This window comes from Camellia sinensis, chromosome 2, assembly GCF_055761805.1.
Source record: "Camellia sinensis isolate YWXY chromosome 2, ASM5576180v1, whole genome shotgun sequence".
NCBI lineage: Eukaryota > Viridiplantae > Streptophyta > Magnoliopsida > Ericales > Theaceae > Camellia > Camellia sinensis.
In genome coordinates this window covers 112,033,654-112,058,007 of record NC_138962.1, presented here as the reverse complement: position 1 = coordinate 112,058,007, position 24,354 = coordinate 112,033,654, and the positions used below count along the sequence as shown (strand labels likewise).

Genomic DNA, 24,354 nt, shown 5'->3' with positions numbered 1-24,354 from the left:
CTCTTGTTCTATAGCAGAGTAAAAGTGAGGCATCATCAATACACTTTTTTTTAACATAATAGGCAGTATTAATTTTAATATTTTTAACACAACAGAAAGGTAACACATTCAGGAGTGATCTTATTTCATCTGGTTCAAATAAAACTTTCCTTCTCTGTTCTTATTTACTAGTACGTTAAACTTCTCTTCCTTTGTTCCCCTCCTAAGCTTCAGAAGCATAGCAAATTTGGTATAATTTTCAATTACCTGCATTGAACAGGAGAAAATTTGTCAATGTCATATCATCAATTTTTGTTGTCCTTGAAGAATTCGATAAAATGTGTCAATGGCAAGTACTATGATTTTGTTTGTGTTTATTTAGTAGATTATTATTATTTTTTCTTTCAAATGTTTGGTTAATAGAATTGAATTTATGAGACTTCTAAATTGAAATGTTTCTGGGTTTATGGGTTCTTGAAAACTTGTCTTTGAAAGTTAGTTATTTTGGTTCTATTCATGCCATTTATCTGAGATTCTATACTTACATTGCGTTTTTTCCACGGGACTAAAGGTAAGAAAGAACAAAATTGTTCACCAATCCCCTCTTCCCTTAGGATAATTAATATTTGATATTATGTCTTGTAATTACATTTTTACCCTTACATCTCATTATGACTCTTACATTTGTTGTAATTATATTTTTTTCTAGGGCATATTTGTTTTGCATGTGAGATGTGTATCTCCCAGTAAGTTTGCCTGAAGCAAATTAATAGTGGGAAACACATATGCATATGGAAAATGACTGGCATTTAAATATATTTATATATATTGTTGAGAAGATTACAAAATAAGTGAAGTGTGCATTTGAGGGAAGTACAGATGATGGATAAGAGTTGGATTGATTTGCCAAATAGGATGTCGAGGGAATACATTAATGGGATTGATCAATTCCTTGTGTTTGCCTACACCAATAGGTTTGAAGGTTCGACGATTAGTTGTCCGTGTAGAAAATGTGAGAATCGATACCATCTTGTACAAGAGGGTGTACGGGAGCATATGATTTTGAATGGTTTTTTAAAAAAGTACAAACATTGGATTAATCATGGGGAATCTTACGTATCTCTGCATGGTAATCGAGAGAATGAAGCATTGGCTAATTTAGACATTGGGGACGATATGGTTGGAATAATACAAGGGGCTATGGGAAATCCACATGCCGGTACAAGTGTTGAGGGTAATGAACCATAGGGGCTTGATCTCCATGCATCTGAACCCTAGCTCGGTCCAAATGCAGAGACTGCAAAGTATTTCAAACTTCTTCAAGATGCACAAAGTGAATTGTATCCGGGTTGTCAGAAGTTCACATCTTTGTCATTAATTGTTCGACTTCTACATCTGAAGGTGCTTAATCAGTGGACAGACAAGTCTGTTGACATGTTGCTTGAGTTATTGAATGAGGCATTCCCGTTGGGTGTGAAACTCCCGGACTCATATTATAAAGCTCAAAAGGTCACAACAGATTTGGGCTTCACGTATGAGATGTGGGATACATGTCCCAATAGTTGCATGTTGTTTCGAAACGAGGACACCAATCTTGATAAATGTGTCATATGCAACAGTTCAAGATGGAAATCAAATGGTGATGGTGGTTCAAATGGTCCTCACAATGGTGGCAAACGAATAGCTGCAAAACAAATGAGGTATTTTCCTTTAAAGCCAAGGTTGCAGAGGTTGTTTACGTCATCCAAGACGGCTAAGTTAATGAGATGGCATGCAGAGGAACAAACTAATGACGGTGTCTTTAGGCATCCTGCAGACTCCCTTGCATGGAAAGATTTTGATCGTCGGAATATTGACTTTAGTAATGATTGCCGAAGTGTAAGGCTTGGCTTAGCATCTGATGGCTTTAACCCATTCAGGACGATGAACATAGTTCATAGCACTTGGCCTGTTGTACTCATTCCATACAACTTGCCACCATGGATGTGCATGAAACAACCATTTCTAATTTTATTTGTGCTTATTGACGGCCCGAAAGGACCTGGTGACAAGATTGATGTGTATATGCAACCGTTGATTGAGGAGTTGAAAGAACTATGCAATGACGGTGTCTCTACATTTGATGCATCAACAAATCAAATGTTTCAAATGCATGCAGCTTTACTGTGGACAATTAGTGATTTTCCTGCATATGCAAACTTGTCAGGATAGAGCACTAAAGGCGAATATGCATGTCCTTGTTGCAATAGGGAAACTACATCGTGTTGGTTGAAGCATAGTAGGAAACAATCATACTTGGGTCATCGTAGATTTTTACCTAGTGGTCATAAATTTCGAAAGGATAAAGTATCATTTGATGGTAGTCGGGAAGTCAGATTCAAACCAAAATTGTTGTCTGGAACTGAGATGCTGCTATAATTAGAATCTGAGGGTATTTTAACCCAATACGAGAGGGATGACCTTAAGGAGAGGCATAGGAGACAAGTAGAGAATGAGAAAGCTGGACATCACACCCATAGCTAGAAGAAAAAGAGTATCTTCTATGAACTGCCATATTGGGAGCACAATCTAATAAGACATAACCTCGATGTGATGCATATAGAGAAGAATGTTTGTGACAATGTGTTGTGGACAATATTAGGGGTTGCAGGAAATCGAAGGATGGTGTTAATGCCCGGTGTGATTTACAAGAAATGAATATTAGAAAATCCCTACATTTGCAGTTAAGAGGGTCGAATAAAGCTTATTTACCACCGGCACAATTCACGATGACCAAGGATGAGAAAGATTTGTTCTTGAAAGTATTGAAGGAAGTTAGAGTTCCCGACGGGTATTCATTCAATATATCGCGTCGCGTGCACTTACATGATAGAAGTATTGGGGGTCTTAAGAGCCACAATAATCATATTCTGATGCAACAACTAATTCTATTGGCCATTCGAAGATTGTTACCGAAGAATGTAATTGAACCTTTGATTGAATTGAGCAATTTCTTTAGACAATTGTGTTCCAAAGTGAATCGTGCGAGGGATTTGCAATATATTCAAGATCGTATCGCCGTAACACTTTGTCATCTAAAGAAAATATTTTCTCCTACTTTTTTTTGATATAATGGAGCACTTGCCTATATATCTAGCTGACAAAGCATTATTGGGTGGAGCGATTCAGTTTCGATGGATGTATCCAATTAAAAGGTATCTTCTTACTTTGAAGTAATATGTGCGTAATAAAGCTCATCCAGAAGGTTCAATTGCTAAAGGATATCTTATGGAAGAATGCATGAATTTTTGTGCACAATATCTCAATGATGTAGAAACCAAATCTAATCGACCCGTGAGGAACTACAGTGGTGATGATAATCTGGGTCGTGCTGTTGGTGAAAGCACAAGCTTTTATCTTGATAATACTTCTTGGGTACAAATTCATCGATATGTCTTATTCAATACATCCGCGGTTCAACCATTCATAAAGTAAGTTATGTTACTCACTCAATATTTTATTATGTTTCATTGAATTTTGAACCAAATTTTTTTTTTGGATAAAATTTCAATCTACACAGCAAACACCTTGAAGAACTTAAGGTCAAAATGCCTCGTGTTGACGATCATCAGCTTCGGCGTGAACATTTTGAAACTTTTCACATTTGGTTCAAGGAACACGTATGTATTTAAATCTACAGATTCTATTTACCTAAGTCGAACTACATTTTAAATTTTACAATTTTTATTTTTTAAAATAGGTTCAAACTTTGCGAAGGACTAGTGATGTCACATTTTCTGAAGAGATTATTGTATTGGCAAATGGTCCTCATAACCTGGCAAGGAGGTTCAATGGGTATATAATGAATGGGTTTCAGTATTGAGTAAAGGCCATGGATGACTGTCGAGCCACACAAAATTGTGGTGTAGCTTTGAAGGCAGATACCATAAGTTATGCTAGTCGGAAAGACAAGAATCCTCACGTGGGGTCTGTGTACTATTATGGACAATTGACAGATATTGTTGAGATTCGATATTCCAATGAGAAGAAGCATGTGTTGTTTAAGTGTGATTGGATTGACAACATTCACGGGAAGATACAAGATGTCTTCAATTTCACGTTGGTTAACTTCAATCATTTGTTGTACCGAGATGATCGAATTACCAATGAACCTTTCATCTTGGCATCCCAAGCAGAGCAAGTTTGGAATTTTGTAGACCCGTTAGAACCAGACTGGCAAGTAGTGGTGAAGATGTCTCAAAGAGGTTTATTTGATATGAATTCGACTGATCTAGAAATCGAGCCATATATGAGCCAACAATTAGAAGAAAACATAATGCTCCGTGATGAAGAAGTTGGTTGGGTGAGGGAAGCCACAGAAGGAGAAATACTTGATGTGGAAATAGACTGATATTTAATAAACATCAGTAATTGAATTCAGGCCAAGGTTGTAGTTAATGTTCAGTTTCTTAATTTACTTTGTCTTTGTAATTGTATTAGTTCAATTAATGTCATATTATAATTAATTCAAAACCATTCTCTACGTTTCTAATGTCAATTAATGTCACGGCACTTGCAGATTATTATGGCAAGGAAGAGGAAGCCTGATTATCCCCTACGCATGATGTTCGATGTGGTACGTAAGAGGACATCAACGGCACCACCATCAGAGGAGGCATCACATCGACCACCATCAGAAGGGCCATTAGTGCCACCACTATCTGACCAGCCACCGCAGCGACTACTATTAGTGGCACCACCATTAGAGGAGGCATCACAGCGAGCACCATTAGTGCCCCCGCATCGACCACCATCAGTGGCACCACAACAACTATCATCTACTCAACCTCCACGCCTCCCATTGGTGTGTCCACCATCAGTGGCACTACCATTAGAGGAGGCATCACAGCGAGCACCATCAGAGGGGCCATTAGTGCCACCACATCAACCACCATCAGTGGCACCACAATAGCTATCATTTACTCAACCTCTAGGCCTACCAGCGGTGCGTCCACCATCAGTGGCACCGCAGCAGCTATCATCCCGACTAGAGTCATCGGCTTATGGGCCATCCGCAGGTATATAAATTTGCTTTGATTTCTATGAAAATTATTTAAATGTATATTTATTTGTTCTCATTACATATAACTTGTTTATTTTTATTGTATTTTTCAGACCCTTCGACTTCTTCACAGCGTACCTCAGGTATAAGAAATTGATTTGTATTGACATTATTTAAATTTGCATTTGTTTATTATCATTGCATATTGTTTATTCTTATTGTATCTCGCAGGTCATTTTAGTTCTTCATCAACCTCGAGTAGGTGTAGTAGAGGATGTGCCAAGGGCATTAGAGAGTGGGGTACTGGTACAAAGTTGGACATACGATTTGATGAAAGTTACTGTCCAATAGGCGATAATGTGTCTAAGTTAACTACACAACTTGGCATTATTGTGCGAAATGGTAACATTGTTCCTCTTACTTTTCTTGACTGGAACACTGTGTCTGATGATATTCTTGATGCTATCTGGAAGGATGTGAAGGTAAAAGTGTATTTTTGTCCAAAAATTTAAATTCCAAAATTGTGTTATTATTATTTAAACTTTGAAATTGTGTTTTATAGGACAATTTGAATATATGTCCAGAGGAGTACAAGCCAATTTGCATGAAAAACTGTAACAGCATATGGAAGGATCACAAGAATAAGATTAAGTCTAAGTATTTCGAGCCTAGAAGTTCTGATCCTAATCTGAAGGATGATGTTCCTTTGCACATTGTGCCAAGCCAGTGGGAAGAATTTGTGGAGTATTGGCGTACTTCTGATGCTGAGGCATACAAATAAGTTATATGTATGATATGTAAACATACAAATCATAGTTATATACTTACATTTGTTAAACCTGTTATAGAAAATTGCAACTAGGAACGTTAAAAATCGGCGAGCTCACGGCATAGCTCATACCACAGGGTGCACTACTTTCGCTCAAATACGGCATGAGGTTTATATTTTATTGTTTTATTTTTGTATATAAATAAACATTGTATATTTGTAAATTATTTGGATTCTAATTTTCATATTTCTAAAAAAATGTAGATGACCAATAAGGGGGAGTCTACTGATAAGATGAATGTTTGGCTTATGACACGTAGAGCAGATGACCCAGAGGTTATCCAGACCTTGGTAGTTTCCAAACACCTTTGATTGTATTTAAAGTTTATTTTTTATTTTTTGTGTGTCAATCATCTTAATTTGGCATATACTTGTATGTCTTATTCAATACGGGATGAGTTTAATGCCCAACTCTCTATGCTACCTGAGGATTGTCGGACTTTGGAGGTTAGTAATGCCATTTTCCATGAGTTGATAGGTCATGACGAATATGGATATTGTCGCACATACGGGAGAACTGTGCCTCGGAGAGCAGTATATAAAGATGGTGCTGGGCCATTACAGTTAATACCCCAGCTATCGACTATTGTTCAGATCACCCAGCAAGTTCGTGCGGAGCTAAGGGATGAGTTGAGGGAGGAGCTGAGGGAGGATATGCGAGCAGAGTTCTCTACACATTTACAGCAGCTGAGAGCTGAGATGATGGCCTTTGTGTCACAGGGGGCAAGTGTGGATCCCAACAGACAGGTTTGATATAAATTAAATTGTTTGATAGTTAAATTTTCACACAACATTATGTATAAAATTCGAATATGATTAACACATTATGCATTGACTATCATAGGCTCCTGATGCATCGAGTGGCCACCGGGCATTTAGGGAATCTGCAGAAGACGAGAATCCATATACACCATCAGAAGATCAGGTATAAAATGTATCTTTACATTCTAAGCTAAAATGTATCTTTGCATTCTAAGCTAAGAGACTTGTGGGAGAAGACGAGACTCAAATCGGATTCTCGGACTAGGAGTTAGAGACGGATTTCAGCTTCGGCAAACTAGTTCTTTAAGAAACTTGAATTCGAGGTGTTGACGCCCCAAAATACCAAACGGGGACGGATTGGGGCAAAACTTGGCACACACGACCGCCTAGGCACGAGAGACTTGTGGGAGAAGATGGGGCTTGAATCGGGTTCCCAGTTTGGGAGTTAGAGTCAGATATCACTCTAGGCAAACTAGTTCCTTAAGAAACTTGAATTCGAGGTGTTGACGCCCCAAAATACCAAACGGGGTCGGATTGGCACGAAACTTGGCACACACGACTGCCTAGACACGAGAGACTTGTGGGAGAAGACGAGACTCCAATCGGGTTCCCAGTTTGGGAGTTAGAGTCCGATATCACTCTAAGCAAACTAGTTCCTTAAGAAACTTGAATTCGAGGTGTTGATGCCCCAAAATACCAAACGGGGTCGGATTGGCACGAAACTTGGCACACAAGACCGCTTAGGCACGAGAGACTTGTGGGAGAAGACGGGACTCTAATCGGGTTCCCAGTTTGGGAGTTAGAGTCGGATATCATTCTAGGCAAACTAGTTCCTTAAGAAACTTGAATTCGAGGTGCTGATGCCCCAAAATCACCAAACAGGGTTGGCTTGGCACGAAACTTGGCATACACGACCGCCTAGGCACGAGAGACTTGTGGGAGAAGACGGGACTCCAATCGGGTTCCCGGTTTGGGAGTTAGAGCCATGTTTCGGTCTAGGCAAACTAGTTCCTTAAGAAACTTGAATTCGAGGTGTTGACGCCCCAAAATCACCAAGCAAACTAGTTCCTTAAGAAACTTGAATTCGAGGTGTTGATGCCCCAAAATCACCAAACGGGGCCGGATTGGCACGAAACTTGGTACACACGACTGCCTAGGCATGAGAAACTTGTAGGAGAAAATGGGACTCTAATCGGGTTCCCAATTTGGGAGTTAGAGTCAGATATCACTCTAGGCAAACTAGTTTCTTAAGAAACTTGAATTCGAGGTGTTGACGCCCCAAAATCACCAAACGGGGTTAGATTGGCACGAAACATGGCACACACAACCGCCTAGGCACGAGAGACTTGCGAGAGACTTGTCGGAGAAGACGGGACTCCAATCGAGTTCTCGGTTTGGGAGTTAGAGCTGTATTTCGGTCTAGGCAAACTAGTTCCTTAAAAAACTTGAATTCGAGGTGTTGACGCCCCAAAATCACCAAACGGGGTTAGATTGGCACGAAACTCGGCACACACAACCGCCTAGGCACGAGAGACTTATGGGAGAAGATGGGGCTCGAATCGGGTTCCCAGTTTGGGAGTTAGAGTTGTATTTCGATCTAGGCAAATTAGTTCCTTAAGAAACTTGAATTCCAGGTGTTGACAACCCAAAATCACCAAACGACGTCGGTTGAGCACGAAACTTGGCACACACGACCGCCTAGGCACGTGAGACTTGTGGGAGAAGACGGAGCTCGAATTAGGTTCCCGGTTTTGGAGTTAGGGTCGAATTTCTGTCTAGCCAAAATTATTTACTTAACTATCTTCGTAATTATATAATAGTTAATTTTTTATGTTTTTTTGTAATTAAAATATTAACACATAATTATATTGTTATTAATTATTTTTATTTTTTATTTTCAGATATTTCCTGAGCAGCAGTTTGCTTCTTGTGGAATGTAGGCGTGTGAAGATTGCTACAAACTTTTGTTTTTGTAACCCACAGAAGAATCATGACGAAAACTTTTATTTTTGATTTACGTTATTTAGATTTGTGAACAACATTATGGATGTATTATGCAACATTATGTGGTGGGATAATTTTGCTGATGTGTTGTTATGAATGGAAGAATACTTTAATTATGGATGGATTTTTATTTATATACAAGAATTTTTATATTATTATGTAATTATCGATTTTTTTTATAGGTATTTTCATTTAATACAGGTAATTTTCATATTTTTAATAATTTTATTCTAGTTTTTTTTTTTTTTGAGACGGCACCACACTGTCTCAAAAAAAAATTAGAACTAGGTTTTTTGCGACGGTAGTATAGCCGTCACAAAAGATATTGGCGTTATTAATTAGTTGAAACAGAAGGCCTTTAGCGACGGTATTCTTCACCGTCGCAAATAATATTTTTAGAGACGGCATGTTTGCGGTCTCAAATAACCATTTAGCGACTATATTTTTGCCGTCGCAAATAACCATTGTAGCGACGGCATGTTTGCGGTCTCAAATAAACATTTAGCGATGGTATTTTGCTGTCGCAAATAACCATTTTAGCGACGGCACCACAGTGCTGTCTCAAAAACTTCAGATTTCTACCCATTATTGCTGACTGTATTTTGCCATCGCAAATAGGCATATTTGCCGTCGCCTATATTTTGCGACGGCGTTACACCGTCATAAAGGCCTTTAGCAACCCCCTTTGTTGCGATCCCCCTCTTGCCGTCGCTAAAAGCCAGTTGCCGTCGTAAAAAAGCTTTTGAGACGGCGTTTTGGGTATTTGCGACAGCATTTTGCCGTCGCAAAAAAGCAAATTTTTTGTAGTGCACACTCAGAACATCACTCCACAGAATAGATTCCTTACCCTCCCCAGCCTTCAATGGTAACCATCTGCCACCTGCAGACCCATACTTGCTGATAATAACCTTTTTCCATAGTGACTGATCCTCCACCCCATACCTCCACCACCACTTTAACAACATACAAACATTAGTATCCCTTGCCTTCCTAATATCTAGCCCTCCTTGGTCCTTCCTCATTGTAACATCCTTCCATTTTACCATATGAATCTTCCTTCTCAACTCTGAAGTGCCCCACAAGAAAGCTGACTTCAACTTATAAATTTCCTTAGCAATACTAATGGGTAATTTGAATAGAGAAAGATAATAACCAAGGATACTAACCAAAACTGATTTTACCCAAGTTAGCCTTGTAGCAAATGGCAATAGCTTCCTTTTCCACATAGCTAACCTTGACTTAATCTTATCCACCATAGGTTGCCAAGTCTTCTTCCTTCGCAGATTCACATCCAATGGTAATCCCAAATCCTTTAGAGGTAACTTTTGACATAAACAATGCAGTGTTCATGAACCATAGTATCACTAACTCCAACTCCACACACCACACTTTTATAAAAATTTATCTTTAGCCCTGACATTACCTCAAAACATCTAAGAATTCTTTTAACATTTACAATCTCCTCCCACTCAGTTTCACAGAACAATATAGTGTCATCAGCAAACTGGAGATGAGACATCTTCAATTCTGTAGAGCCAACGGTAGCTCCCTTAATTAAACCCAAACTCTTTGCCCTTTCCAACAATAAATTTAACCCTTCTGCATCAATGTTAAACAGAAATGGCGAGAAAGGGTCACCCTGTCGCAACCCCTTCTGTGGACAGAATTCATCAGTTGGAGAGCCATTTTGTGAGAACCCAAATATAAAAATTAAGTAAATAATTAAATAATAATAATAATAATATTACAATCTCAAATATTTTGATGGTGAATTCTAAAGTGCAAATTAAATATTTGGAGGGTCTTTTAATTAATTTTAAAACCTAAAATAAATTTATGATGAAAGTCTTCAATTTAAAGGCAAGATTTATTATTTAAAAAATAAATAAATAAATAAATAAAATAAAATTAAGTGTCAAATTAGTAAGCATATTTTGATCTAATAGTAGTTGTATTTTATTTAAATTAATGGAGAGATAAAATAAAATAAAATAAAACAAAGAAAAGAAGTTCTTGTCTAGAGTCATTTATGTTATGTATAACAAAGAAAAGAAAAGAAAAACCCTAGGTTCCTAATACATTCTATAGCAGCAGCCACAGCAGCCACGGGGAGAAAGAAGTTCAGAGAAAAGAAGGAAAAAAAAAGGGGGTTTGCAAACAAGGAATAACTTTTGGGTGTGTGGTAGGTCTCTATCTTTCTTCTTCTCTTTGTTTTTATTCTTTATCCTTCTTCTATTATTATTTAGATCATTGATGGAGAGGTTGTAGGTTTATGTATTTTGTATATATATATATATATATGTACTGTTAAGAAATTTGAGGAGTTAAATTATGTATAAAGAATGGGTATTATTCTTAGTTCAAAAATTCTGCGCATAATCATGAACTTTAAAAATCAAGAAACCATATTAAACGAATGAATTTTAAACTGAAATTTTTACAGTAGATCAATTACATATTGAATTGCATATCTGAATTTTTTCATAATTTTTGGGATCCGAAAACCATATAATCTGATGCGTTCAAATCTGTCTAGAAAACTGGTTTTAAACAGTAAATTCGGTAGTGTTGTTCTCTTTGGGTATAAATCCAAAAATTATCAAATTAGTGTCATTAGAACCGGTTACAATTATAGTTTCGTACGCTTTTGGCCTTGCATTGATTGCTTATGTATATTAAGAGAACCGTCAATTTCTTTAAAGTGCTGCAGAAAACAACCTGTTTGGATATAATAAATTGTAGATAATTATTTTGATAAGAAAATCAAGTGAAACCGATTGGGTTTGAAACTTAGGATATATTAGATCATATCTGGAGGTTATTGGAATTTTTCGAATAGCGTGGAGTGGGTTTTGTAATTTTCAAAGTTAGCGAATAGGTTGGGAAGGCTTGTTTGAAATTCTGTTTTATATTAAAGTCACAATTAATTAAGTTTTGACCGGAACCCATGTCTTGGGTGATTTTAAACCTTGAAGAACATGAACTTAGGTAATATTTAAGAGTAACGGTGAGTTGGGTTGAGCCGTGTTAGTGCGCTTTAGTTGGGGTTACTTAGTTCCTATTTTTTAGTATTTTTAAATTAGTTGTAACGTATAGTTTTTTTTATGCTTGGTTCAGGGCACTAGTTGAACTTTTACACTTTATTCGAGGATTATATTATTTCGTTTTCAGGTGAGTAGTTTCATGCTACATATTTTTATAAATGTTCCCCTACCTTGAACTGTTGGAAAACTAAATTGTTGTTTCATGATTAAACTGTTTTGATAAATTATTATATTATCAATTGAATCAAATTATTTCTGAAACATGTGTGAACTTGGCATACTGTAAACTATTTATTTTGGTCTCATGTTTATAATGATGAACTATCATGTTTTGCGAAACTGATGTGTATTGATTATTGGGACCATGTGTGTATTTAGTCCAGGGAAATTATTCCACTGTGTGTGGTGACTCTGGCCACTAGGGAGCAGATCCGGGTTGGGCTGTGATGACTTTAGTGCTCAACGATTGTAAGGAAAAGACCTTTAAAAATAACTAGGTGACCTTCAATCGGATCGTCTTTGAGAAAAGGCCCAGGTGCCACCCTGAGGATGACTCTTAGTTCGGTATTGGATCCAATGGGGCTTATAGCCTGAGAAATGTGTGGCATATTATTTGTTTTTCTTGGTACCTAGAAAATTATTGGTGTTCATGTTATAATTTGTTTTATAGTGATGTTTGTCGTTTATCATGTTCTTGCGAGACATGAGTATTTTAAGTGTTGAATTGTGGAACCTTCTTTTTGAAACAGATTGTATTTATCAAACTGTATGCCAATCTAGTTTCTGTGATATATATCTTATTTTGGAATTGAACCCTATTTTCAAAACTGTATTTACTATCCATGTTGCTACTCACTGAGCTATCAGCTGACTTAGTTGTTTACCATTTCCAGGTGTTAGAAGGACTTAGAATGGACTCATGGCATAGTGGGGACTCAATTGCATGGACCTCTAGGGCATTTATTTAATTTGTTTTAGGTTGCTTTGTCGAGTTTTGTGCATACATTGTGGTTGGGTTTTATTTAGAATTATTTTATTTTGTGGGCGGTTTGTGTCACATTTAGTATATATATATATATATATTTAGGAAGTTGGTTATGACTTGTTTTTCACTTGTGGTATGTCACTGGATTGAGTGTTGATTTATTTATTTCTGGGCTATCATCACATTTATTCTTTATGGTTTTGGATTCATGTTTAGGCTTACGTGTGCCTTGGGTTAAGTCCCTGTGGGCCACGGCCGGTCATGCCCGGATTTGGGGTGTGACACATTTACTAAAACAGATACTCCTGCAGTTGTAACACAGGTTTTCATCCATCCAATCCATCTCTTTCCAAATCCAAGATTAGCCATCATGGAGAATAGATACTCCCAATTGATTGAATCGTATGTTTTTTCAAAATCCAACTTTAATATGACCCCCTACATTTTTGACTTTTTCCACCAATCTACAACCCCATTAGCTATCATGACTCCATCAAAAATATTTCTACCATCCAAGAAAGCCGTCTGCACTTCACTAATGACATCAGGCATCACTTGCTTTAGTCTTTTTGAAAGCACTTTTGCTAAGATTTTATACACAACCCCCACTAGACTTATCGGCCTATAATCTGTTAGACCATTTGGACTATCCTGTTTCGAGATAAGAGTGATAAAAGAACTATTTAGCCCTTTAACCAACTTGCTATGCTGATAAAACTCTTGCATAAAATTAAATATATCAGTCTTCATAAGTTTCCAACATTTCTAAATACATGCCATATGGAACCCATCCGGACTTGGCGCTTTATTCCCGTCACACTCTTTAATGGCCTCCCATACTTCTTCCAATGTGAATTTAGGCTCCAATACTGCCACACCCCTTGCATGACCAATTGTCACAAAATTTCCGGACAGCTTTGGCCTAGATGGCCAATCTTCAACAAAGGCCTTCAAAAAATGCCTCAACACTTCACTCCGCACAAGCTCAGGATCATCAACACTGAGACCATTAATGACCACTGAGTTTAACAGATTCCTTCTCTGCCTCTTGTTTGCAATGACGTGAAAGTATTTTGTATTGCTATCACCATTTTGAGCCCAGTTTAGTCTAGACTTTTGGAACCAAATCTAGGCCTTTCTCTTTCTAAGTGTCCGTACCAGATGTTTTTCCTTCCTTCTACATGCTACTTCGTTGGGTTCCAACACCCTGGATTCGGCTAAGAGCTCCAATGCATGTAAATCCTCTTCAGCCTTTTTTAATTGCTCCTCAACCATTCCAAACACTTCAACATTCCATCTTTTCAGCACCTCCTTCAAACCTCCTAGCTTTCTTTGGACTCTATACCCTGCCCACCCTTGCACCAGCCTTTCAGACCAAGCTTTTTGAGCTACTGAAATGAAATATGGATGTAGTGTCCATGCATTAAGAAACCTAAATGGCCTAGGCCCTCAATTCCTCTCATCTTCCATCAACAAGAGAGGGCAATTGTCAGACACCAACCTTGGCAAACCCCACATCTTGAATCTAAACTTCTCCAACCAGACTGTATCCAGCAAAAACCTATCAAGCCTACTCCATCTCTCCCAATCCAATGAATTACACCAAGTAAATCTTCTTCCTAACATTGGTACATCCACCATTTCCAGCTGGTCAATAAAACAATTGAACTCTGCCATACCTCTATCTCTTCTCACACACCCTCTTCTATCTTCAATGGTTCTAATCTCATTATAATCCCCACCCATACACCAAGGCTTTTGGAAACTTGACCTCATATTAACTATTATTTCCCACAGCTTTGCCCTTTTAAATACATCATTTGGCCCATACACATTAAGAAATACACATTCAAACAACCCGAGGGCCTTACCTGAAATGAGCAGAAAATTCCTATTGCAACAACAATCCAGCAGCTGGAACACCTCTGGATTCCATAAGCTCAACAACCCTCCTGCACTACCTTCAGAATCAATAGTCATGAACTCTAGCATCTCCCACGACCAGATGGATTTAGCAAACATCTCATATATTCTACTATGTTTTGTTTCTTGTAGAAGCAGCACATCCACTCTACTTTCCTTAATAATCTGCCTAACTCTACTTGTTTTCTCCAATCTCCCCAACCCTCTAATATTCCACGTCATAATCTTCATTGATTACTAACTTTACCCCATATTAGACCCCTACCCTCTTGGTCAACTAGGCTTGACCCAGTCTAACCCTTTTCCCCTTTTCAAATCTATCTTCATCTTGAAGCTCCAACTACACAATTTTTTGAACTACTTCTTGTGAGAACCCGAATATAAAAATTAAGTAAATAATTAAATAATAATAATATTACAATCTCAAATATTTTGGTGGTGAATCCTAAAGTGCAAATTAAATATTTGGAGGATCTTTTAATTAATTTTAAACCTAAAATAAATTTATGGTGAAAGTCTTTAATTTAGAGGCAAGATTTATTATTTAAATAAATAAATAAATTTAAGTGCCAAATTAGTAAGCATATTTTGATCTAATAATATTTGTATTTTAATGGAGATAGAAATTTAAAATAATATAAAGAGATAATAATTTAAAACCTTTTGTTTAGATATAAAAAAAAAACAACCCTAGTTTTCCTAACAAAAGCCCTAACCCTTATTATAATTTTTTTTTTTCCCACAAAACTTTCAACACATAGCAGCCGTGAGAGAAAGAAAGGAGAGAGGGGAAAAGAAGCTACGTTCGGTGTCTCTAGGAATTATCTGAATCTAAAGCAAATTCTTCAAGGTAGACCAATGTTTTAATTGTTTTGTCTCTTCTTTTACTTTTTTTTCCCCTTCTTTCTTCATTGTGATGTGCCACTATTTTGGGTATTCTTGAGTACTCTTTTGGGTATAGTGGCTTGTGTGCAGAGGTTATTTGGAGGCTAGAATGTATGGCTTTGGTAAGGTGACGGGCTGAAGGTGTGTTTGGGTGGTAATGGGTCAAATTGTGAGAGTGTAACGTAGAGGGTGTAGATTGTAGTCTAAAAATTCTGTACAAAGTCACAAATTTTAAAAATCAAGAAACCATATCAAACGGATGAATTTTGAACTGAAATTTTTTACAGTAGATCAATTACATATTGAATTGCATATCTGAATTTTTTCATAATTTTTGGGAGTCAAAACCCATATAAATTGAGGTATTCAAATTTGTCCAGGAAACCAGTCCGAAACAGTAAATTCGGGAGTGTTGTTCTCTTTGGGTATAAATCCAAAAATTATCAAATTAGTGTCATTGGAACCGGTTATGAGTCTAGTTTCTTACATTTTTGGCCTTGCATTGATTGCTCGTGTATATTAAGAGAACCGTCAATTTCTTTAAAGTGCTGCAGAAAACAACCTGTTTGGATATAATAAATTGTAGATAATTATTTTGATAAGAAAATCAAGGGAAACCAATTGGGTTTGAAACTTAGGATATATTAGTTGATATCTAGAGGGTTTTATAATTTTTCGAACAACGTAGAGTGGGTTTTTAATTTTCAAAGTTAGCGAATAAATTGGAAAAACTCTGTTTTATCTTAAAGTCACTTTTAGTTAAGTTTCGATCGGAACCTATGTCTTGGGTGATTTTAGACCTTGAAGAACATGAAATTAGGTAATATTTAAGAGTAACGGTGAGTTGGGTTGAGCCGTGTTAGTGCGCTTTAGTTTGGGGTTACTTAGTTTATTATTCTCTTTAGTATTTTTAAATTAGTAATGACGTGTAGTCTTCATACTTGGTTCAGGGCACTAGTTGGAGTTTCATACTTTATTCGAGGATTATATTATTTTGTTTTCAGGTGAGTAGTTTCACGCTACATATTTTTATAAATGTTTCCCTATCCTGAACTGTTGGAAAATTAAATTGTTGTTTCATGACTAAACTGTTTTGATAAATTATTATATTATCAATTGAATCAAATTATTTCTGAAACGTGTGAACTTGGCATACTGTAAACTATTTGTTTGGTCTCATGTTTATAATGATGAACTACAATGTTTTACGAAACTGATGTGTATTGATTATTGGGACCATATGTGTATTTAGTCCAGGGAAATTATTCCACTGTGTGCGGTGACTCTGGCCACTAGGGAACAGATCCGGGTTGGGCCGTGATGACTCTAGTGCTCAACGATTGTAAGGAAAAGACCTTAAAAAAAAGCTAGGTGACCTTCAATCGGATTGTCTTTGAGAAAAGGCCCAGGTGCCACCCTGAGGATGACTCTTAGTTCGGTATTGGATCCAACGGGGCTTATGGCCTTGAGAGCTGTGTGGCATATTATTTGTTTTTCTTGGTATCCAAAAAATTATTGGTGTTCATGTTTTAATCTGTTTTAAGTGAAAAATGTCATTTATCATGTTCTTGCGAGACATGAGTATTTTAAGTGTTGAATTGTGGAACCTTCTTTTTGAAATAGATTATAATTACCAAACTGTATGCCAATCTAGTTTCTGTAATATATATCTTATTTTGGAATTGAACCCTGTTTTCAAAACTGTATTTACTATCCATGTTGTTACTCATTGAGCTATCAGATGACTTAGTTGTTTACCATTTCCAGGTGTTAGAAGGACTTAGAGTGGACTCATGGCGTAGCGGGGACTCAATTGCATGGACCTCTAGGGCATTTATTTACTTTGTTTTAGGTTGCTTTGTCGAGTTTTGTGCATACATTGTGGTTGGGTTTTATTTAGAATTATTTTATTTTGTGGGCGGTTTGTGTCCCATTTAGTATATATATATTTTTAGGAAGTTGGTTATGACTTGTTTTTCACTTGTGGTATGTCACTGGATTGAGTGTTGATTTATTTATTTCTGGGCTATCATCACATTTATTCTTTATGGTTTTGGGTTCATGTTTAGGCTTATGTGTGCCTTGGGCTAAGTCCCTGTGGGCCACGGCCGGTCATGCCCGGATTTGGGGTGTGACACTTCTAACTCTTTACCATCGCAGTCCATGCCCAAACTTTTATCGACCTGCAAGGTAGCTCATGTTTCCTCAATCATCATCTTCTTCCTCATACTCAGCTGACTACTCTGTGAATAAGAGCGGGTAGAGCAGTAGCCGCTGCCCTAAATACTGCTCCTCCTTGGAACCCATTCGAAAAAGATGTTTGAGTTTTTTGCATTCTCTTCCTCCCTCCTTCTGCAGCTTGTCAACATTACATTGGGCCACCTCATCTGGACACCCCACTTCGTTATCCCTAACCTCGACCCCTTTGGCCAGCTCAGCATAACCTCTCTGATCACCTTCAATCTGGGAGCAACAGTCATACTTCTCATCACCATTAATCTGCTTCAAGCTTTCAATAGATCCACTTTTACTCCAATCTGGTCCTTCCAAAGCCTCAGGACATTCACAAACCCTTACAGGATACAACTCACTGTTGCAGCTCAACCTTATAGTCCTGTTAATAAACTCCATATTCCCTGTGATAATTCTTATTTTTCCACAACAGAAAGAAGCATTCTTGATGCTATCCTCATGAAGCTGCACCACTTCTCCCCAGACAGCCCCTATCCTCTTGAAAGTATCCACACTCCATAAATTAAAAGGGACCCCATAACAACTAACCCAAACACATCTCTCCTGATTCGTACTGCATCCCTTAGTCCACTCTTCCATTGAACTGCACCATGCAAATATCCATTCCTTAAGTTTCTCCTTCTGCCTTTTCATCTGCATAACTGATGTGAAAGATAAAATTGCAATCCTACCTTCACCTGCTCTAATTTGCACCTCCTTCAACCCTCTCTTCTCACATTCCTTCTTAAAATTTGAAAAAGCGAAAAAACTATAAAGCTTGACTATCAAGCTTTCATACAGCCACCCATTACCTATTTCACTAGCTTGAACCACAATTTCCTCCCTTCCCCGTGCAACTCTTTCCCCAACAACCTCAGCATAAGACTTTATCTTCTGAAGCTCTTGCCTTTTCTGAATACCTCCTCTATGAACAACACTGTTCATGTTCACTTCCTTTTTGTATATCCTTTGTCTAAAACCCCCTTGCTGCTCGACTTTAAATTGATGATGTATTGGGTAACCTTATCAAATAAAATGAAATTTCTATTTCATTTATGAAATAGAATGAATCAAAATCCATTAAACTATTTACTTTATCAGAGTTGAATCCATGACTTTTTTTTTTTGGACTAAGCCTCTAACGTTCTATTTGGTTAGGGAATTCTATTTGGTTAAGGAATTTGAGAAAGAATTTAAAAAGGAAAAGGAAAAAATTATGTGAAACTAGATGAAATGTAGGTGTATTTTATTAACATTCTACTTATATATATATTTTTTTCTTTCCATATTCTTCAACCAAACACAGTGTAAGAGAGTCATGTAGTCAATAGGGCTAGGCTAGCCTAGTTGGTTGCAGACCAAAAAGGAAAAAAAACAAAACAAAACACAACTGGAAAGAAGGGCCTAGAAGTTAGGAGTGATTTGAATGGTCATCTCACCTTGATTGCTATTGCTTGAAGCCGTTGAGTTTGAAACCTTAATTCCAAGCTTTGCACAGTCAGAGCCAAGGGCACCTAAATCAGAAAACAAGATACAAAAACAAATATTAGGAGCCACAAAATCATTGGTTAAAGTTCACTTTCACCATAAAAAAGAACAGAAGGTCGGTGGTGGTTAGTTAAATGTTGCATATGTAGAAATATTATCCAGTTATTCTATTTGGGCAAAAATCAATCACCGAATTAGACACAATCCTTTCTCATGGGTGTATCAGTTCATTAATCGACTTTTGTATTTGTAGACATTTTCAATTATATCGACATATGTACATGTAGAATCAAAATAGAAGAGACTTTTGAGGGCATGGATTAATTCTTACAGTCACTGTAGCAGGGGAAGGCAGCGATGTTGAGAAGATTAGAGTAACCAGGGTTGCATTGGCAAGTATGCGTCATTGCTTTGTTCTTCGTGCATGTTCCTCCGCCACAATAGACCCAATAACAAGCTACAAAACCCAAAATCAAATTATTAATATTAATTAAGGTAACCAGATTATATCCAGAAATAAAAGAAAAATTAAATGATATTGATGGTAAGAGTAGAGAGGGTATAGTGTGAGTAAGGATGATTACGATCAAATAAAGATGAATTTAATGGAATAACGGATGGAGCTGGAGGAGCTGCTGGCATGCACGAGTAGTCAAGAGAACCTGCAACCACCAACCAAAATCAAACCATTATTAATTCCATCACTAAACTGCACAAATAATATTTGTATGTATATAAACACACCAACTACTGTTTGATTAACATTAATTTATAAGATGAATTTATAACATGTTTTGGCAGATTGCTGAAAAGTTGTGTTGTTATTATTGTTGTTGTGACTGTTATGCATTTTCTACTATTTTTATATTTTATTTAAGCCAAGTCAATAGTAATATTATGTTTGAGTTTTGATTTTGTAAAAGATTTACAGAGACGAAAAAGAAAATAGAAATTGAAAAAAAAAAAATTCAATTTCTGCTTAATTTTTTTATCCTTCATTCACTATTTTTAATTTTATTTTTTTGTCAAAATTCGAATACAACCTAAAGTAACTTGATAGTTGAGAGTTTGAAAACTTTTTAGATAGATATTGTATTTGTTTATAAGAGAATTATGAGAGAGAAAGAAAGGAGTAGTAGGAAAATGAAGAAAGAGAAGAGAAGAGAGGGTAAATTACAATTAGGAATAACGCAGGGAAGAAACAGAAAATCCTGTTCACTGTCAAGACGGGTACGCTTCCAACCATTTTCACATTCGCATTTGAAGCCGAATGGGCTGTCAAGTGCTACACTGCAATTTCCTTTTCCACATTCCACTTCTTTGCATATATTGTCTGTGTACACACATGCATTCACATTCATGAGAGAGAGATTATATTATTATTTTGAAAAATGTTAGGGATCTAAATATTTAATTAAGGTCATGTTTGTTTGGGCGGACTGGATTAGCATTCTCATGACTAATAGTCCTAGGACTACGAATCCGTTGGATTATATATCTTATCTTAACTAATAGTCAAGTTTAAAATAATTAGTCCATACTTCAATTGTTTAACCAAATATCGGATTAATAATTTTATTGGACTATTAGTCCAATCCCAATCTCATGTCCACCCAAACAAACATGGTCTAAAGGTTTTACTAAATGTCTTACATAACTGTGGGACCTATACTGTGTGGAACTGTGTGAGATATTTGGTAGAACATTTGATAAAATATTTGGTGGGAGTCCCACACCCTATGAGACATTTAGGCCATGTTTGTTTGGCCGGACTGGATTAGCATTCCCATGACTAATAGTCCTAGGACTACGATTCCGTTGGATTATGTATCCTATCTTAACTAATAGTCAAATTTAAAATAATTAGTTCGTACTTCAATTGTTTAACCAAACATCGGATTAATAATTTTATTGGACTATTAATCCAATCCCAAATTCATGTCCACCCAAACAAACATGACCTTAATATAATATTTGATAAAATATTTAAGGTTGCTAGCCTTACTCTATTATTTTTTTTTTATCTACGAAAGTTAATTATTAGTCATTAAATTAGCACGAGAGATATCACTTACCAGCGTAAGGAACGAGAATAGGTGCGATGCCATCATATGCTTTAGCACTCAGAGGAAGCACAACCGCAGCAAGGATAATAGCTACAAAAGCCATGAAACTATGGGAAGCCGCCATCTGTTTCAACTTTCAGAGAGAGAAATAGAGAAAGAAAGAGAGAAGCAGGGATATGGTGGTGTTGTATTCAGTCGGGGATATATATATATATATATATATAAAACCTTGTGAAGAGGGTGGTTTGGGATGAAAAATCAGCATAATAATGTTGTCACAATGAATTAAATGTATGGTTTGAAATTAAAGCTTTCAATTCCTTGTATTGGTAGGTTAGTTTGAAAATGTCAAATGAGATAGAGATTTTCATATGCAGTTTAATGCTGACAAAAACAACCAACCAACTTAAATGAAATTGCATAAAACGACAGAGCGATTGGGAGTGACGGAATGAGAGACGGGGGCATTTCTCTTTTATTTTGTTTTATTTTATTTTATTTTAGAGTATTAAAAGTTGTTAAATAAAAAAGTGTAAATTACAACTTCTCTTCAAGTTTGGTGAAGTTTTGATATAATTACATTAAGTTCCCTTATAATTTTAATTTATATAACACTTAGACCCCTTTCTATTACTAATTTGTTATTTATGTTGATGAAAATACTTTGCTACACACCATAATGGTGTGCACCATATGCATTTGTTACACATTTTTGTGATAAATATTACGTATTTTGTAGTAGGAATTATGATAATTTGTAATTCAAGAATAAAGTTACGTATTTGTTGATAGTGTTATATATTTTTGTGATAATATTACATATTATTTTATCCAAACTTTTTCTAACCACAAAATATATAACACTATCACAAAATACGTCACATAATCACAAAAAAAGTAACTTCATTTTTCAACCACAAATTATCATACCTTCTATCAAAAAAATATGTAACATTTACTCCAAAAATGCATAACACATACTACAAAAAACAAGTAACAATGTACATATGGTACACACCTCATCGGATTTCCTCACTCAATCGTAACATTTGTGATATTTCATTTTGACATATTGAGATGTTAGTTATGACTTGATTATGATTTAGTTACACACATTGTGATGTGAGTAATGACTCATTGTGATGTTAGTTATGAGATTATTTTAGTTATAATTCAAAAAAGGTCTTTAGTTACATCCTATGGTAATAACTTTATTTTTATTATTTTTATTTTAAATAACGACTTTGAAATGATTCAGTTATAATATTCGATATAATCAATTTCACAAATATTATAACTTGTATTAAATACATTTATTTTAGACTAGTTTCAAAATGTGAATAACAAAGATAGTCACAAATTCTTTCTTTTTACATACCAGCAATCTTCTCTTCATTGTCGTAATGGCTTATCATGTTTCTTTTTGAGTTCCTGTAAGTCTACTGTTTCAGGAAAAAAAGAAGAAAAAAAGAAGCATTATTTAGGTTTATCTCCGAAGTCCACAGTATTGTTGAGCCTTATGGACCACCAAGGTGCCCATCAAGTGGTTTGTTTCGATTTGAATGGCATATTTTGTGTAAATTATTTTTTCAAAAAAATTAATCGGATAATCCTACCTTATAATTTTATTATATTGTATTTTAAAATGAATAATCTATTTTCAAAATTTTAGTTATGTTATCATATTTTTTTAAAATTAAAATATATATATATATAATGAAATTATATAGTTATCAAATCAATCTTTATTTTTTTTATGGACGATCTACACATAAAACTTGATAAAATGATTGATTCCTATTATCAAAATGAAACTTGTTTGGTAAGTCAAGATGTTGCCATGGTTATTCATTTGAATTTATTAGTGTTCTTGGGGAAGGTTTTTTCATAACCCCCCTACTTGGCTTCATGATCTAATTTGTAGGGAATGAAAGTCCTGTCTAATTTGTTTCTGATTGAAGGATGGAATAAGGCAAGAAGGATGGATATGAGAAGAAGATTTTAAAATATACATTATACTAAATAGTGGCATCAAATTCTAGTTGTTATGGTTGGTTATTTTGATGGAAGATGGTTGTCTTTTTGTTTTGTATAGTTAATCTTGCATTAATCCACTCTGTTTAACAGATATACGCACATATCCGTGTGCACAAGCACACACACACACACGAACATATATATTCTTTCCTCAAAGTCGGGGGCATAGGCAGTAGGAATGTGTAGAATTCTCATTCACACCCTTTGGCAAACCTGGAGGAGTGATCAAACTTCGGTCAAGTCTCGTGTTCTTTCTTTGCATATTCATGCAGATTTGTAAGCACTAACTTCATATGAAAATCAGTACAATGTCACAGTGGATCACCAAAATATTTGTAGGCTTATTTCGCTTTAGATTCTCAAATTTCTATTTAGACAAGCTCATAGATAGATTGCAATTAAACCCTTTGTCAGATGATGCATGCCTATTTTCGAACTAATACCACTTCCTATATTGAATATGGAAGTTATGCTGATGATGATTTAATTTGATCATTACCTTTCAGCATTCCTAAACCACTTCCTGTATGCTTTCAGCATTACTTGTCTATTGGAATGTTTTTGCTCTAATAATTCAATTTGATCATCTTGAATGCCAAAGCATGCTACTCATTCCAAAGATGCTAGTTTTCTGGGAAAGTTACAAAATCTTACATGTCCATATTCCCAACACTTTTGTCCAATCAAATTTTGATTCTTAGTACACTTGAAGCCTTGAAATTTATCAGGTCGAAAGGCTCAACAAGTAGGCATTTTAAAGCTCAGATGAGTTTCAGTAAATAACTATTTCTAGATGTAGTCTATTTGAGTGTACCTTTGGTTACTTGCAACAGAGACAACTTAAAAAGGCATTAAACCATGTATATATTGTGTTTTTGGTCATGTACTGTGTATTGAAGTAGTAATTTTGTCAAATCCAACATAACCTATTTTATAGTTCTGAGAGGAGGCATGTGTTTGCAATAAGATGAATGAAAATGAAGATGTTTATTTTGTATGGAGGGCATGGTTGGGCTATGGATTTGATCTAGTTAAGGGGTAGAAGGTTGATATCTTGGCTTATAAATGTTGAAAAATTT

The 24,354-nt window shown here is 36.0% G+C and overlaps 1 protein-coding gene and 1 long non-coding RNA gene across 2 annotated transcripts in view; one reads left to right on the top strand and one right to left on the bottom strand.

Annotated features, from left to right (window-relative positions):
- LOC114300303 (uncharacterized) overlaps positions 1-21,443 on the bottom strand; it is a 40,354-nt gene extending 18,911 nt beyond the window's left edge. Inside the window, exons 1-5 of the mRNA XM_028245197.2 lie at positions 21,248-21,443; positions 20,350-20,505; positions 19,757-19,834; positions 19,504-19,629; positions 19,124-19,198 (exon numbers count right to left, since the gene is read on the bottom strand). Of these exons, the coding sequence (XP_028100998.2) occupies positions 19,124-19,198; positions 19,504-19,629; positions 19,757-19,834; positions 20,350-20,505; positions 21,248-21,362 (550 nt within the window). The 5' untranslated portion in view covers positions 21,363-21,443. The remainder of the gene's footprint in view (positions 1-19,123; positions 19,199-19,503; positions 19,630-19,756; positions 19,835-20,349; positions 20,506-21,247) is intronic.
- LOC145819654 (uncharacterized) lies at positions 15,310-17,487 on the top strand. The gene is made up of 3 exons (XR_014360425.1): positions 15,310-15,417; positions 16,403-16,456; positions 17,220-17,487. It is a non-coding gene; the product is annotated as an uncharacterized LOC145819654 (long non-coding RNA).
- Positions 21,444-24,354: the final 2,911 nt, after the last annotated feature.